The 16,812-nt window shown below is 37.9% G+C and overlaps 1 protein-coding gene across 6 annotated transcripts in view; it reads right to left on the bottom strand.

Annotated features, from left to right (window-relative positions):
- Positions 1 to 623: 623 nt before the first annotated feature.
- The window catches only part of LOC115214218 (18S rRNA (guanine-N(7))-methyltransferase bud23), a 40,100-nt gene continuing 23,911 nt past the window's right edge, over positions 624 to 16,812 (bottom strand). For 4 of the 6 annotated variants that reach the window (XR_005000112.1, XR_005000113.1, XM_036504891.1 and 1 more), the window contains 2 exons: positions 2,739 to 2,809; positions 624 to 1,581 (listed from right to left, as the gene is read on the bottom strand). Coding sequence is in view for 4 of the 6 variants with exons in the window: in XM_036504889.1 (XP_036360782.1) it covers positions 650 to 1,474 (825 nt within the window). In the remaining 2 variants the exon portion in view is untranslated. Of the gene's footprint in view, positions 1,582 to 2,738; positions 2,810 to 16,812 lie in introns of those variants that run through there. The other 2 variants (XM_029783330.2, XM_036504890.1) reach the window with 1 other exon arrangement.

The following is a 16,812-nucleotide window of genomic DNA, read 5'->3' as shown; positions in this document are numbered from 1 at the left end:
GAAATAAGTAAAAGATAAAAGATATACAATGGACATCTTCTTGCTTTTGTCAACCAAAACCATTCACAAGGTTTTTGTTGGCCTGAAACAATAATCAAAGTGCCATGCAGTAAGACTAAACTCAAAACCATGTGGTTGGGAAGAAAACTTCTTAACTACACAGCCATGCCCATGCATGTACAAATGGTTATACACATATGTTTATACAAAGACACAAATATAAACAGGAATTCACAATTCTAATCACATCTTTTCCTCCAGAGGCATTAACTTTTCAGAAATAACAGATATCAAATTAGAAAATGATGATGTTCATATTTTGTGAAGTATGATTATGTGCAATTGGCAATTAAAACCAAACTGTGGACTCACCTCTCTGCTACTGGGGTCATGAGTTCAAAACATATGCTAGCTTCCATATATTTAGTATGCTTAAGTAAGATCAATAACTTTGCGAGCTTGAGTTTTGTTGGCTTGACATGTTCCATCCTTTGTAAGTAGTTAGCAGTAGGAAAAACTGTCAAAGTGATTTTGCTCTAATATGCAAATGTGAGAAATTATAAAAAAAACCTTTTCTGGTGTCAATGGATGTAAAATCAATGACAAAAAAACAAAAAGCACAATTTTTGATGTTTTAAAAATATGTTTATTATTTATCTTCTTTATAGAGAAATAAGAAAAGTTTCAGTCCTCGTTTAGGGTGTGGTCTGCAAGAGAACAAGGCTCCTCGGAAAACCTCTACAGATAAGGTCAAGGCTAGCTGAATATCTGAAATGTTCCTTGGATAGAACTGGAGCAAAAAATGTCCATTGGGTTTTAAAATGTGAGAAACAAAAGAATAAAATCTTCCTAAAATGCATTTTGAATCTTTTGTAACTAATAACCACTGTAAAAATGAAGTACTGATGACAACATCAAAACAATTTGGGCGAAAGGGAAGTCTGTAACTATGGTCAAGTTGGAGGTAATCACAACTCTTCAAAGACTTCTTTTTCACAGCCATAGATAGCATTGACATACTAATGTCAGTGCCAATAAAATGGCAATTATTTGAAGTGAAACTTTCAGTACTTACACCTGTACCACAGCCAATGTCTAACAACAACAATGGACTCTTATGGTAAATTAAAGAAATGATCTCAAATATTTTTCTCAGTATTGAATACTGAATATCTAATTGCCTAGTATTATTATTAAAAGAAAGAGCCAACTGTGGTGTGTAGAATAGGCGAGAGTCTGCTACTTTTAGTTCTGGTCTGCGCTGTTTGGCTGAAGTCTGTTTTAAGTTTGGAATGTTGAATTTTGATAAATCAAAGACTTGTTGATATTGAGTTATAAATGGTATCTTCTCTAGGTTAGTGTCTGGTAGAATGTAAATTAAATTTTCTGGGTTCTTGATAGAAGAATGATAACGTATTATATAAACTGCAAATGACCTACTTCTGGTAAGCCATTGACAATTTGAGGTTATCATTGGCAGGCAAAAGTACAATCAACTTGACATGGGAGTAGTTCAGGAGATATTCAAACATGAATCATCAAAGTCAATTAAGGAAGTGGATTATTCAACAAATAACATAACTGAAAATAGAAAACAAAAAAAAAAAAATAAAATTTCACCAAGATTCTAGACAACAAATGGGAGAACAACAATGGTACTTAATCTTTTGGCAGATAATCATCAATGAATGGCTGTAGAAATATGGTAACAGTACACAACAAATTATGATTCTTTTATTATGACTTTTATCAGTTGGCTGTGTAGAAAATGCTTAACCCTTTCGTTACTGAATTTATTTTGAGATGCTCAGTGTTTCTTCCAATTATGTTAAATATAACAAAGAATTAATTAAAATAACATCGTTATCATTAAGCTAGAGTTAGGGACATAAATTGTGACTAAGGTTTGGTGGAAGGTTTTAATTCAGAACTTTTGAAAACCAGACATTTGTACAAAAGAGCCAGAGCCGGTTTCAGCCGGGTTGGTAATGAAAGGGTTAAAGTTTGAGTTGTTTATAAGATAATGATTTTTCTAGAATATTCTTCTCATAAATTCACAGAAGTGAATTCTTTGTCTTTTGCAACATTTGGCAGAATATTTGTAGAGAACAAGTTACAAGATGGCTTCACTTTTTATTTTATTTGACTGGTTTTTTCACAATCTTACAACAAATTTGATAATCAATATGTACATCAGAGACGTTTTTGATTGTCTTATCTTCTTTTTAGCAAAATTGTTGTCAGGAGAATAGGGTTTGGAAGAAGGTCCTGCTAAGAATAGACGTAATAAATCGGGAAAATATAATTTATAAAAATTTTAAAATAGGAGCAGGCATGGCTGTGTGTTTAAGAAGTTTGCTTCCCAGATTCAGTCCTATTGCATGTCATCTTTGAAAAGTGTCTTCTCCTATAGCCCTGGACTGTGTGTAAGTGTGCGCGCATGCATTTTGTGATTCCTTGTCTTGACATCATGTGGGGACATATATGAGTGTTGCAGTCATACAATCAGTATCAGTTATTTCAAGTATCCTGCAAAGACATATGCCACTATGAGAATGTAGCTTACTTAGAAACAAACAAGGGTTGGTAATAGGAAGGGTGTCTGGCCGAAGAAAATCTGTCTCAATAACCCTGTCTGAGCCATGAGAGCATGAAAAAGTATATGTCATGGTAATGATGGAAAAAATCTGTGCCTTGACAGTGGTGGTACTATTCAGAGTTGTAGGCATGCCACTTACATATAGCAGCTGTGTTCAGGAGAGGCATGATAGTCATAACAATTACTTGCTTCAAAGGCTGGCAGGGTTATCTATACAGAAATAGATAAAACTAATTACAAATACTTACACAACGGAGGCGTTTTGTGTTTGATAAAGATTATTACAGCAGTAACTATACCACAGTTAATACAAAAGCAAAATAAAATATTGGATTGATGTCCTATTTATTGTTGCTAAGGTAACATATGGAGAGTAATGTAAGGTGTGTTTTTGAAAACCAAAAATGCACTAACATTGTTATCTAAACAGAAATAAAAATCACAAAGGGTGTATTATTGACATACTTTCAATACATTTACTAACATAAAGTGGAGAACACCATGGTTAGGTGATTAAGAAATTTGCTTCCAAGTGGTTTAGGGTTCAGTTCCACCATGTGAAACCTTGGTCAAGTGTCTTCCACTATAGCCAAGGGCCAAACAAAGTTTTGTGAAATGGATTTGGTAAATGGAAACGATGAGGTCCATTACACACATACATATGTATATACACATAAGATATTGAATGAAGTCTAGTAACCAGTTGATCTTAGTAAGGGGGGAGCTAGTGAGCAATAATGTTGCTGAGAGAAAGGCACTGAAATGGCACACATTTTCACCTGATGATCCTCATAAGTCTCCTAGTGTCTGGAGTATGGAGCTTTCAACTGTAGCACTTGTATCTGCAAGTTATTTATAAATAATATATGAGGGGGTACCCAAAAATAACTGGAAACGTTTTATGTGGGTCAAGCCCACTGTAGTTCAGGCTGTCATTGTTAGAAGCCACTTGATGTGACTGTCAGATATCAGTCTGCCATCCTCTGGCATCAGGTGTAGTCCTACTGCCATGTGGTGTGTCTTTGTTTTGCAGTGTTTCTCCCTTGTTTGTCAATTCTTGTGATGGCTGAAATGAAGGAACAACATGCTTCCATGAAATTCTGTTTTCTCCTGGGGAAATCGGTGGCTGAAATAGCTATTATGCCTCGTAAAACACAAGTTTACAAGTGGTTTTCATGCTTTAGGAATGGTTACTTGTTGCTTGTGGACAAACTTTGTTCAGGGCAACTGTTGATCTCCCGAATGAATGAAAACATCATGAAAATTCATGAACTGATCTTGGAGGACCATTACTGAACAATTGACAAACTTGTTGATATGACTGGTGTATCTTGAATTTTGAGTGAAGAATTGCAAATGAAAAAAGTTGCAGCAAAATTTGTGCCTCGCTTGCTCACAGAAGATCAAAAGTAGTCACAACTGAATGTATGTTATGAACAGAAAGAACAGCTGAAAGTTGATCCAGACCCTTTTTTGAAGGCCATCACTGGTGACAAAAGCTGGTGCAATGGAATTTGCAGATGTGGAAGAGGTGAAAAGAAAAACAACAGAGGTGTTAAAAGGCATCACTTCACAAGAGTTCCAGCACTGTTTCAAACTGAAAATCACATCTGGACTGATGCATTGCTTCAAATGGAGAATACTTTGAAGGTGATAAAAGTGCAAACATGTAAAACTAAGGGAATAAAATAGTATTGCAAAATTCTGGCTTCTTTTGGGTACCCCCTCGTATATACACAAAATATATATATGATATATACCTACTACATATGTGGAAAATCAGTGTGTGTTTGTGGCATTGTTAGCTAACTCCTCCTACATCATTTTATTGATTTTGATGAAACTTGACATGTGAGTAGAACTCATCTGGAAACCTCATGACATACTTAGATTGTTGAAAAATCGATAATAAGGCCCCTGGAAGGGACCTTTATATCTACCGTATATAACTAATTCTTTTTAAACACCCAAGGGAAATAACCCATTTCATTGTGGATAAGGTTACAGAGGTAGTTAGAGTATGCGATAGAGTACTTAAGCTCAGGCTAGTCTTGCAGAATAGTATAGCTACAATTATATCTGCCTATGCCCCACAAGCGGGCCTACAAAATGAACAGAAGAATCATCATCATCGTTTAATGTCAGCTTTCCATGCTAGCATGGGTTGGATGATTTGACTGAGAACTTGCGAACCAGATGGCTGCACCAGGCTCCAGTCTGATCTGGCTGAGTTTCTACAGCTGGATGCCCTTCCTAACGCCAACCACTCCGAGAGTGTACTGGGTGCTTTTATGTGCCACCAGCACAAGGGCCAGTCGGGTGGTACTGGCAATGGCCACACTCAAATTGTGTCTTTTACATGCCACCTGCACAGGAGCCAGTTAAGTGGCACTGGCAATGACATCACTCGAATACTTTTTCACATGCCACCAGTATGGAAGCCAGCCAACTGCTCTGGCAACGAACACGCTTGGATGGTGCTCTTAGCGCTGCACTAGCATGGATGCCAGTCATCGAATTTGATTCGATTTCAGTTTCACTTGCCTCAACAGGTCTTCGCAAGCAGAGTTTAGTGTCCAATGAAGGAAAGGTATGCATAAGTGGGCTGGTTACACCCCTGGCATAGGCCACGAGGTTATGGTCTCACTTGGCTTGCTGGGTCTTCTCACGCACTGCATATTTCTAAAGATCTCGGTCACTAATCATGGCCTTGGTGAGGCCTAATATTTGAAGGTCGTGCTTCACCACCTCATCCCAGGTCTACCTCTTCCGCAGGTTCCCTCAACCGCTAGGGTGTGGCACTTTTTCACACAGCTATTTTCATCCATTCTCGTCACATGACCATACCAGCACAGTCTCTCTTGCACACCACATCTGATGCTTCTTAGGTCCAACTTTTCTCTCAAGGTACTTTCACTCTGTCGAGTATCAACACTGACATTACACATCCATCGGATCATACTGGCTTCATTCCTTGCAAGCTTACGTCTGTCCTCAGCAATATTTCACTGCCATGTAGCATGGCTGTTTGTACACATGCGTCATACAGTCTACCTTTTACTCTGAGCGAGAGGCCCTTTGTCACCGCAGGGGTAGGAGCTCTCTGAACTTTGCTCAAGCTATTCTTATTTCAGCAGCTACACTTTCAGCGCACCCTCTCCCGCTACTGACTTGGTCCCCTAGGTAACGGAAGCTATCAACTACTAGTTTTTCTCCCTGGAATGTGGCAGAAGTTGTTCTCTGCACATTTTCAGTGTTTATTGCTCCTGAGCATCTGCCACATACAAAAACTATCTTCCCAGTTAGCCTTCCTTTGATATTGCTGCTTACACTGGGTACATCTTTTAGAGTTTCTACCTATGCCTTTTCTGCAGATTGAGCAGGGCCAACTACCTGAAGGGATTTGTGGTTTGTCTGCTTTCCTACTTATTAGGACTTTGGTTTTAGCTACGTTGACTCTAAGGCCCTTCAATTCTAATCCTTGCTTCCACACTTGAAACTTCTCCTCTAGTTCTGATAGTGACTCAGCAATTAGAGCAAGGTCATCAGCATAGAGGAGCTCCCAGGGGCATCCTGTCTTGAATTCCTCTGTTATTGCCTGGAGGACTATGATAAATAGGAGGGGGGGGCTAAGAACTGAATCTTAGTGGACCCCTACCTCTATCAGGAATACTTCACTGTACTCATTGCCAACCCTCATGAACCACTTTTATGCTATTCTTCTGCAGGCTACCTCCAATATGTGTGACAATGATCTCATCTTCATTGCTGAGGATTTCATTGAGCAGTCCAGTATCTACCATGGTGTACATGGAGGCCATGGAATCAGTTCCCGAGGTGAAGAGGGAACAAGACTACTGGAGATCTGTGATGCAAATAATCTTTTGATCGTCAACACCAACTTCAGGAAGCCAGCTAGCCACCTGATAACTTATCAATCAGGTGACTCTGCTAGCCAAATTGATTTCATTCTCACCAGGCAGTGGTATGCATGGTTGCTCTCAAAAGCAAAGACTCTCCCTGGTGAATAATGTACCCCAAGCATAGACTAGTCATTAGTGACTGTAGACTCTAGGCCAGAAGGAAGCCAAAAAGAAGACTAATTTGGAAAAGAAGGATTTGGAAGCTTAAGGACTCTTCAAATGGTCTGAGATTTAGGGACATCCTAACTGAGAAATTTGATGAGAGGGAGGAGCAGCTACAAACTTGTGATATAGAGGGCAACTGGGAATTCCTGTGGGATAGTTTGCTGAGTGCCACAGACCAAATCTGTAACTGATGCAAAGTCCTTTCCAGACCTAGCGTAACGTGGTGGTGGAACAAAACTATAGACAGGGCCATTAGAACAAAGAAACAGACTTGGGAACAGCAAGGAACTGTGTCAGATAGCCAGAAGGGAAGCTAGGAGACAGATATATCTAGCCAAGGAAGAAGCAGAAAAGAAGTTTGCCTTTGTTCAGTGCCGTGATGACCAACAAACTGAAGTATTTCAGATTGCAAGACAGTGTGTTAGAGAAAATTGTGATGTCATAGGTGAGAAATGTTTCTGTATGGATGATGGTGCCCTTGCTTTTAATGAATATGCAAAGAAAGCGGCTAGGAGACGCCATTATGGAAGACTGAATGAACTCCAGTGGTCTGCATGTGCTCTCCATCTGCAGGGAATTCAGTCTAAGTATCACAAATACCTATTTTCAAAAGTGAAATTGTTGCAAGACAACCTCGATGCATCCTAGATCTAAGGATAGGCATCTCATAGACTATGTTATCACTAAGAAATGAGATATGAGGGACTTTAACATTACATGTTCCTTTCGTAACACCTGTTATCTCTCTGACCAATCTCTTCTCTGTAGTAAGGCTAGGGTTCATCTGAAACACATATGACTGTAAAAGTCATCGGTACCTAAGTGCATTAATGTTCTGCCTTTGAAAACTGTTGAAAAGCAGGCTGAGCTCTCTATCAAGTTGGACTCTGCACTCAACACTGTTAATATCAATGATCACATAGTATCATCTTGGAAGGCTCTGCATGATACAATGCATTCTGCATGTGTAGAGATTCTTTGATTTCCTGTTTGTAAACAAGATTGGTTCAATGATAACAACACCGATATCCAACAATTGATAGATAAAATGCACAGCTCTCACAGAACATAGATAAATGATAAGAGTTCATCCAGAAAAGAGAATGCCTACAAGATATGCAGAGGCCAGGTTCAATGTACTTTGAGACAGATGAAGGAGACTTGGTGGTCTTTCAAGGCTACTGAACTCCAAGAAGCTGCAGACAGAAAGGATTCTAAAGCCTTTTATGATGGCCTCAAGAAAGTGTAAGGCCCTCAAGAGCACGGTGTTACTCCTATTTTTTCATTGAATAGAGAGACACTTGACTGACAAATCTGATGTCCTGAAACGATGGAAAGATCACTTCGAAGCTGTGTTGAACTCTACCTCAGTCACTAATGATGACGTTATAATGTCTATTCCGTAGCACACTGAAATACCAGAACTGTCTCTGGAGCCAGCCTTCCTGGAAGTGGTAAACTCTATTAAACAAATCTCTTCTAGTAAAGTGCCTGGAAGGAATGCTGTTCCTCCAGAAATTTACAAGCATGGTGGACAGAAGCTTTTTAAGAAATTGCATGACCTCTTCATAAACATTTGGATGGTAGGCCGTGAACCAGAGGACTTCAATTCAAATCTTTATAAGAACAAAGGAAACAGAAGTGTCTGTGATAATCATGGAATATTGCTTGTCTATTGCTGGAAAGATTCTTGCTTGACAGGATCATCAAACACATAAATGATATCTATCTAAAATCACAGTGCAGATTTCACTCTGGTTATGGCACTATCGACATGATCTTTTCCCTTCAACAGGTCACAGAGAAAGTACATGAAAAAAATCAAGAGTTGTTCTTGATATTTGTTGACCTTACTAAGGCCTTAGACACTGTTAACTGGCAAGCACTATGTAAAGTTCTGAAAAAGCTTTGTATACCTGACAAGATGTTGAATGTCATCATCTCCTTTCATGAGGGAATGAAGGCTGCTGTTGTGTCCGGTGAGGACTCTTCAGCTTCCTTCGACATTACAAACAGCACAAAGCTAGGTTGTGTTACGGTCTGTTCTGTTTGTACTCTTCTTTTCAGTGAAGCTGAGGTATGCTTTTAACGACAAAGTGGTGTCATATTCAAGTTTCAGACAAGACTATTCAATCATCAGTGTTTCAAAGCCAGAACACTGCTCCACACCAGTATCAGTTGTCATCTAATTTTTGCAGATGATGCTGCACTAGTAGCGACCTGCTTAGAGGAAGCTCAGAACTTCTAGACTGGTTTTCTGCTGCATGTAAAGCCCTTGGCTTGATCATCAGTATAAAGAAGACAGAAGTAATCCACCAACCTTGCCCAACTCCTAATCAAATTTGAGGTGTCAAGCAAAGGCCACCGGTTCACAATTTCCTGACACTCCTATACAGGTTGATGGGAAAAGCCTAAATTATGTAAAGTCATTTACATATCTTGGTAGTAAAGTGAATTCCCATGATGATGAAATTGTCAGATGTCTTGCAAAGGCAACCAATACATTTGGCAAACTCCGTCATCTATGGAATAAAAGGGGCATCAAACTTGACGCTAAAGTAGAGGTCTATAAAGCCACCATTCTTACTACTCTCTTGTATGGCTCAGCATCGTGGATACCCTATAGATGACACATTAACCAACTAGACATCTTCTGCAAACTGTCTGAGACAATCTGCAGTTATTCCCTAAAAGATAGAGTTTCTAATGCTGACTTGTTTAACAAGTGTAAGATTGGTGAAATCGAGAGCTTCCATATGCAATCACAATTGTGCTGGGCTGGCCATGTCATCAGAATGAGTGACGAAAGAATACTCAAAGTCCTCATGTATGGCCAGCTTGAGAGTGGGCACAGGAATGTTGGTTGACTATGGCTCAGATATAAGGACAAGCTGAAGAGTAGCCCCTTAGAAATGAAGATAACTCACAACACCTCTGAGTGAACAGCCTTGGAACGAATAAAATGGATATCGTTGTGTCAAAATGGTATAAAAACTTTGTTGCAACCAGCATTAACAGGCTTTGGGGTGAAAGGTAAAGGAGAAAAGCAGCTGCAAATATACCACCTGCACTGACGTGTAATCCTCATACTCGCAGCATTTGTGGTCTTCTTTGCAAATTGTTGGCGGGACTTAAATGTCACATTCGACATAAGCATTATGATCAAGAAAGAAAAAGTATGTTGTCAGAGTCTCATTAATATATATATATATATAGGGAGAATTCACAAAAAAACAAAAGACAAAGATAGGTGGTGTAGACAACAAACAGATGTATTAGTATAATGCTCGGGAAATGAAAAAGTCTTTAACATTTCGAGCCTATGCACTTCCACAGAAAGGAACACAGAAAGAAACAGAGAGAAAATAAAGAATGTGTAGTGGCTAGCGATCTATCATGGCGAATGATATATATATATATATATTGCAAATAAGAAAATGGAGGAGCACAATAGTTGGTTCTAAAGTTGATGAACCAACTAATGTGCTCCTCCATTTTCTTATTTGCAATATAAATTAATGGTAAAATATCTCTTTACCTTCACCCATTTAATACATGAGGTAAATTGAAATGCAATAAAAAACACTTGTGTATTAATAATTGGGTATTATATCAATAGTATATTGGATGGATATTATCCCTTAGTGGGTTGGACCCACAACCCTGAACTTTCTTCAAGTTTATATATATATAAATATATATGTATATATATATATATAACTTGTAATTCTTTAATTCATCAAATAACTTTCAAATCGTAATTCTTTAAATCCTTGCAAAATCTCTCCCCATTTCATAACTCATGTGTTCACATACTTTGCCATGATTCTCGCCATGTCTTATAGCTCATGTTTCTCATTTATCCTCTGTCAAGATTTCCTCCAGAGATTAAGTCTTTGAAGTCTCTCTCTCTCTCTCCCTGTCTCATTAATGTCATCTTATTGCAATTTCTGTTTCTTGTGGCCATTGTTTGTCTGCGATGTGCCCACCCATTCCTGCCTCCACCACCTATATGGGAAGTCTCTTCTCTTATACTGGTAATTCATACAGGGCTCTGCCTCACTTCTGTACCAGAAGATTTGCATACCTCCATCTCTCCCTCCCCACCACCACCAATCATACACACTACTGCATGCACCAAAAGAATGTGTTACTTAGTAAATTAACAAACCACCTACCTCTTTCTCTCTATATATAATGGACTAACCAATAGCAGCTCCTTTACTTACTTAATTTAAACATTGACCTATTTAGATTTGCAGCAGTAACACTAATATTTACAATGCTTACATTACACTCATCTTCAATAGAGACAACAATTTTAACATGTTTGAATGATGATAGGTTAAAACGAGAACAACTGATGTGACATGTCTGTTATCAAACAATCACTGTAATCTTCTTTTCAGGTACTGAATACCATCACTCATTTCTATGGTCCCTCTGATATCTGATGCCTCTTATGCCTAATTTTTCTCTCAACATGCTTAAACTCTGTCATGTATGTACATTTACATTGCATTAGCTTCATTTCTTTCAAGCTTAAGCATGTCTTTGGCTGTCACAGCCCATGTTTCATTGCCATGTAACATTCTCACTGCTACACTCTCAGGGTATCCACCTCCGCTACTACCTTTAGCTTTCCCCCTGGCAGTTGATGGAGTCTGCTTTCTGTATATTTTTGGTGTTTATTGTACCTGTGCATCTTCCACATACAAAAGCTAGTTTCCCTGTTAACCTTCCTCTGATATTGCTGCACCTTTTATGTGTCCAAAGCTTACACCAGGTACATCTACCTATGCCTTTACTACAGATCAAGTAGAGCCATCTACTTGAAGGGATTTGTGATTTGTCTGCATTTCTAGTTACTAACACTAGTTTCTGCTAGGTTAACTCTAAGACACTTTGATTCTAGACCTTGCTTCCATACCAGGAACTTCTTCTCTAGTTCTGGTAGTGATTCAGCTATAAGTGATTCATTGACCACTAGATGAGGGATCGGGGGACCATGTCAACAAAAGTCAAGTACAGAGGTTCATCTTTGGCTACATATTTCTCCTGTAGCTGTCTTACCAGAAATATAGCATCAGTGGTGTTTCTCCCTGGCACAAAACCAAACTGCATCTCATCTAGGTTAACTCTCTCCCTAATTAGTTGGGCTATGACTCTCTCTGAAACTTTCATTATTTGATACCTCTGTAACTATTTCTATCTAAGGCATCACCTTTACCTTTATAGTAGGTGATTATGGTGCTGCTACACCAGTCATTGAGTATGACTCCTTAATGAACCACCTGATTTACAATACAAGTGACTAGACCATAACCTACACTGCCAGATATTTTAAACATCTCAGTGGTGATTCTTGATGGGCTGGGGGCTTCCCCTGTCTTCATATCCTTAATTGCTTTATTATCTACAAAGGTACTGTCAATTCAGGTAGCTGGTCAACATTTGGCAGACTCTCCTCCTCCTGTCCATTCTCCACATTCAGCAGACTTTAATCTTTGCAGAATCATTAAAAGCAAGTGCACCATCATCCATGCAGACACATTTCTTTCCTATGACATCACAATTTTCTCTCACACACTGTCTTCACATCACTGAACATAGGTAAATTTCTTCCTTGGCAAGATATACCTGGCGCCTAACGTTGAGGCTTTCTGCCAATTCTCGGGTTGTGCAATGTTGGTTATTCTCAATTAATGACTTGATTTAGTCATCATCTGTAGTGGATGGTCTGCCTGATCGCTCTTTATCAATAAGGCTACAATCCCCAGCTTGGAACCTTGCGAACCACTTCTGTACAGTTATTTCGGATAAAGAAATATCACCATAAACTGTGCATATTTCTTTGGTTGCTTGTGAGGTATTTTTCCCTTTACAGAAAAAGAAAAGCATCAAGTGCTGAAAATGAACTTTCTTATCTTCCATTTTAAAGGGTTACAGAATTAACACAGGTTATAGGAACATAAACCTTCTTCCATGAAAAGACAGCTTAAACTGTGCTCTAAATGGAGGTGTAGTCAAATCCTATTTTATGGACTCAACCATGTTCTAAAATAAGTTGAAAGGTAAGCTACTATAAATCAGCATGAACTTTCTGGACAACCCAATACTAAAAGAATAAAAATAGAAAATATATACCTTGTATTGAATCCACCAAAACAAAAACTTTGAATTACCATACTAATAATAAAATAAATGAGATTATTATTTGGCTAATCTTACCTTTTGCCAAACAAATTGAAACTAATTTAATTGAAGTCAGACGTAGAGGATTTGTTGGACACAGTGTGAGGCGACTGTTGTTATCGTTAGGCCTAACTCATAGTAAAGTAAATACCACCATGACTGATATCCAAACTACAGTGGAAAAGGCTCGCCACTGGATTTAGTTAAAAAGAGACGATGAGCTAGAAGAATATTGTGCTTTATTTGATAACCAGTTGATCCAGCAAGCAGGGCCTCATATGAGAGAGGTGGGGGGTGCACATACATTCTCTCCTGATGAACCCATACACTTGCTGGATTCCAGTATGTGGAACTTTTGACTGGTAGCACTTGCATGTGCAAGTTGTTTGCAAAATATATATATCTAGACTGATAAACAGGCACTTCACTATAATAAGTATAGTGAAATTATTAATAGCTAATTTTAAGATATGGTTTTCCAGTAACTAAAAAAATATATTTAGATATACATCTTCAATTAATAATGCAAAATTAGATAATTTTTACAAGTATCGTAAAAATACTTCTGGAAATAGCACACATTATCTTTCTGCCACAAATAATTCAGATAATTTCAGATAATTTTATCAAGAGGAAATAACCACCAAAAATCCACCTATTTTAGTGAATTCCAAAGATAATCTTCATAAATAATGCAATTGTAAGATTAAAGAAAAATGCAAATTTAACAATTATTGCAAACGTAAGAATCTGATATACCAAGCTATCATTGAAGCAGGAGGAAAAATCACTACTATATTGGTTTGACAGAATGTTTTGTGAAAACCAGAATTTCAAACAATGAGAATTCTTTTAGAAATAAAATTAAACAGAATCCTACAAGCCTTAGCAAATTTATTGGGTTAGCAACTAAGTTCCTGCCGTTTTTTAAAATTTAAATTTTTTAAAAGGTTTAATAAAAAATAACAACTAATTAATCGATAATGTATTCACCCTTGTTGTTTACAACTTCTTCTCAACGTTCAACAAGATTTTCAATAAGTCATGTTGATTTTTATTGTTGTCACTTAAAGCATACAGAACCCATGCTCCATACTTCTGAACATTTCCCACTGAGTGAAGATGCTTCTCTATAGCAGTGTGGGAGCATTCCATTTTCTCTGCCAATTCCCTTGTCGTTCGATGAGAATTTTCGGGCAAAAGTTGGTTTAACCCTTTTGTTACCAAAGACGCGCGAAAAAAATTTTGGTTAATGTGACCAAACCGCCCAAAGCCGCCCGAATTTACCTATTCATATTTAAATGAGAATATCAGAGCAAATCTCTTTAGTACATTCGTGAAAACACGTGATTATGCTTCGTAAACAGTTCATCTACAGTTTTGTACAAAGATCGACGTGTAATTTTAATTCCCTGAAATTTGGGAGATTTTTTTCCACATTTTTTTCGCATCGATTTTTCTTCAACTTTGAAAATAGATAGGAGTTTCATGTTATCAAGCATTGATTCCGAATTGGAAAATTTGTGAAACGAATACTGGGTACTGTTGTGGATTTAGTTTTTATACAGGGAAACTAATGTTAGTCAGCATGGCTTAGGGTATGATGTGGTCTGGAAGTTATTGTTTGAAGCGATCAATGCGGAAACAAACTTATGCAGAATGTAAACAAACACAAAATGGGGGTTCAAATTTTGGAAAATTTGTGAAGCAAATACTGGGTACTGCGTGGATTTAGTTTTTATACAGGGAAAATAATGTTAGTCAGCATGGCCTAGGGTATGATGTGGTATGGAATTTATCACTTCCATACCATAACCAGGGCTGTATATTATTTTTTGACTGATTTCTTTAGTTCGGTCAAACTTACGGTGGATTCCAATATTTCAGTTTATTCCACCTTTATGGTACACCTGTTGTGCATTAAATTCAACTGATGATATAGTGATGTGCACAATTCTTCTTTATCAAAATTTTGTTGCATACCCATTTGAATATTAGCTGATGATTCATTTTCTATGGTGATGTTTAAACAAAATTTTAATATTTTTACCTTTTGCTCATTTTAAAATTTTAATATTTTTACCTTTTGCTCATTTAAAATTTTAATATTTTTACCTTTTGCTCAATTTACCTGGATTTACCTGTAATTAAAGTCACTTTGAGACAAAAGTTATGCAATAGAATTGATTAAGAACCCTTTCTTTAATTATGTTCCAAATATCACATTAATATGTTGATAAGTAAAAAAGTTACAGTTATTTAATGAAACAAGCCTAGATTCATGATTTTGGTCAGAAATATAGTAACGAAAGGGTTAATCGCTCTTCATCGAACTCAACTGGACAGCCAGAATGAGGTGTGTCTTTGAGGTCAAAATTTCCATTTTTGAACTTGGCATACCAATCACAAGTGGTTCTTTCAGCTATGGCACCCTCTCCATACACAGCACAAATGTTGTGAGCAGCTTTTGGGGCCTTAGAACCTTGATTAAAAGCAAACAGAAGGAGGTGTCGAAAATGGTCATTTTTCTTAACTTAACATTCCATTTTAATCATCTGAAAATAAACAAAACTTAACTAAAATTAACTAGAAAAAAGAAAACATTCCAAAATGATTCAAAAATAGAATTCTTGAAACAAATAGATACCAAAATTGAAAAACACAATAAATTAAAAAATTTAAAAAACTGCGGGAACTTAGTTGCCAACCCAATATTTGGAAATTAAAAGATAGCAATATTAGTTTCAAAATTTGGTGGAAAATATTCACCATTGCAAAATCTTACCATCCCTAAGACAGAATTTGTTCCTTATGTACAGCAGAATATTCTATTCTCTAAAAAACAATTATCAGTTGTCCCTGTTTCAACTACTCCACATTTCGAAGGCAAGGACAAGACACGACTTCGTTGAAACAGAAGGGGAATATTCTTTATGTTGTGTGTCTCGTTTCTCTGTTTATTTTTTTCGTTGTTCAAAAAAAAGTTCATTTCTATGTTTTTGTTTTTGTTTTCATTTCTCTTGTGTTCAATATTTTTTTAATGTCCTGTACCCATATATGTATGTATATATACATATATATGTAGGTATGTACATATATGTATGTATATATACATCATCATCGTTTAGCGTCCGCTTTCCATGCTAGCATGGGTTGGACGGTTCTACTGGGGTCTGTGAAGCCAGAAGGCTTCATCAGGCCCAGTCAAATCTGGCAGTGTGTCTACGGCTGGATGCCCTTCCTAACGCCAACCACTCCGTGAGTGTAGTGGGTGCTTTTTACGTGCCACCCGCACAGGTGACAGACAGAGCTGGCAAACGGCCACGAACGGATGGTGCTTTTATGTGCCACCGGCACAAGGGCCAGGCGAGGCTGGCAACGGACACGGAACGGGGCGGTGCTGGCAACGGTCGCGAAACGGAAGGTTCTCTTACATGCCACCGGCACTGGTAACACATCTGCAATTTCCATTGATCGATTTCCATTCTGATCCTCACTTGCCTCAACGGGTCTTCACAAGTAGAGTTTCGACATGCCACCGGCACTGGTAACACATCTGCAATTTCCATTGATCGATTTCCATTCTGATCCTCACTTGCCTCAACGGGTCTTCACAAGTAGAGTTTCGACATGCCACCGGCACTGGTATCACATCTGCAATTTCCATTGATCGATTTCGATTCTGATCCTCACTTGCCTCAACAGGTCTTCACAAGTAGAGTTTTGTGTCCCAAGAAGGGAAGGTATGCATACATAGGCTGGCTCCATCCCAAGTAGAAGGCCATGGGTTATGGACTCACTTGTCCTGCCGGGTCTTCTCGTGCACAGCACACTTCCAGAGGACTCGGTCTCTAGTCATTTCCTCAGTGAGACCTAAAGTTCGAAGGTCATATATTTATATATATAATATATATATGTATGTAGAATAAT

This window comes from Octopus sinensis, linkage group LG7 (assembly GCF_006345805.1).
Source record: "Octopus sinensis linkage group LG7, ASM634580v1, whole genome shotgun sequence".
NCBI classification, from domain to species: domain Eukaryota; kingdom Metazoa; phylum Mollusca; class Cephalopoda; order Octopoda; family Octopodidae; genus Octopus; species Octopus sinensis.
The sequence above is the reverse complement of the archived record's forward strand: the minus strand, read 5'-3'. Positions and strand labels throughout refer to the sequence as shown.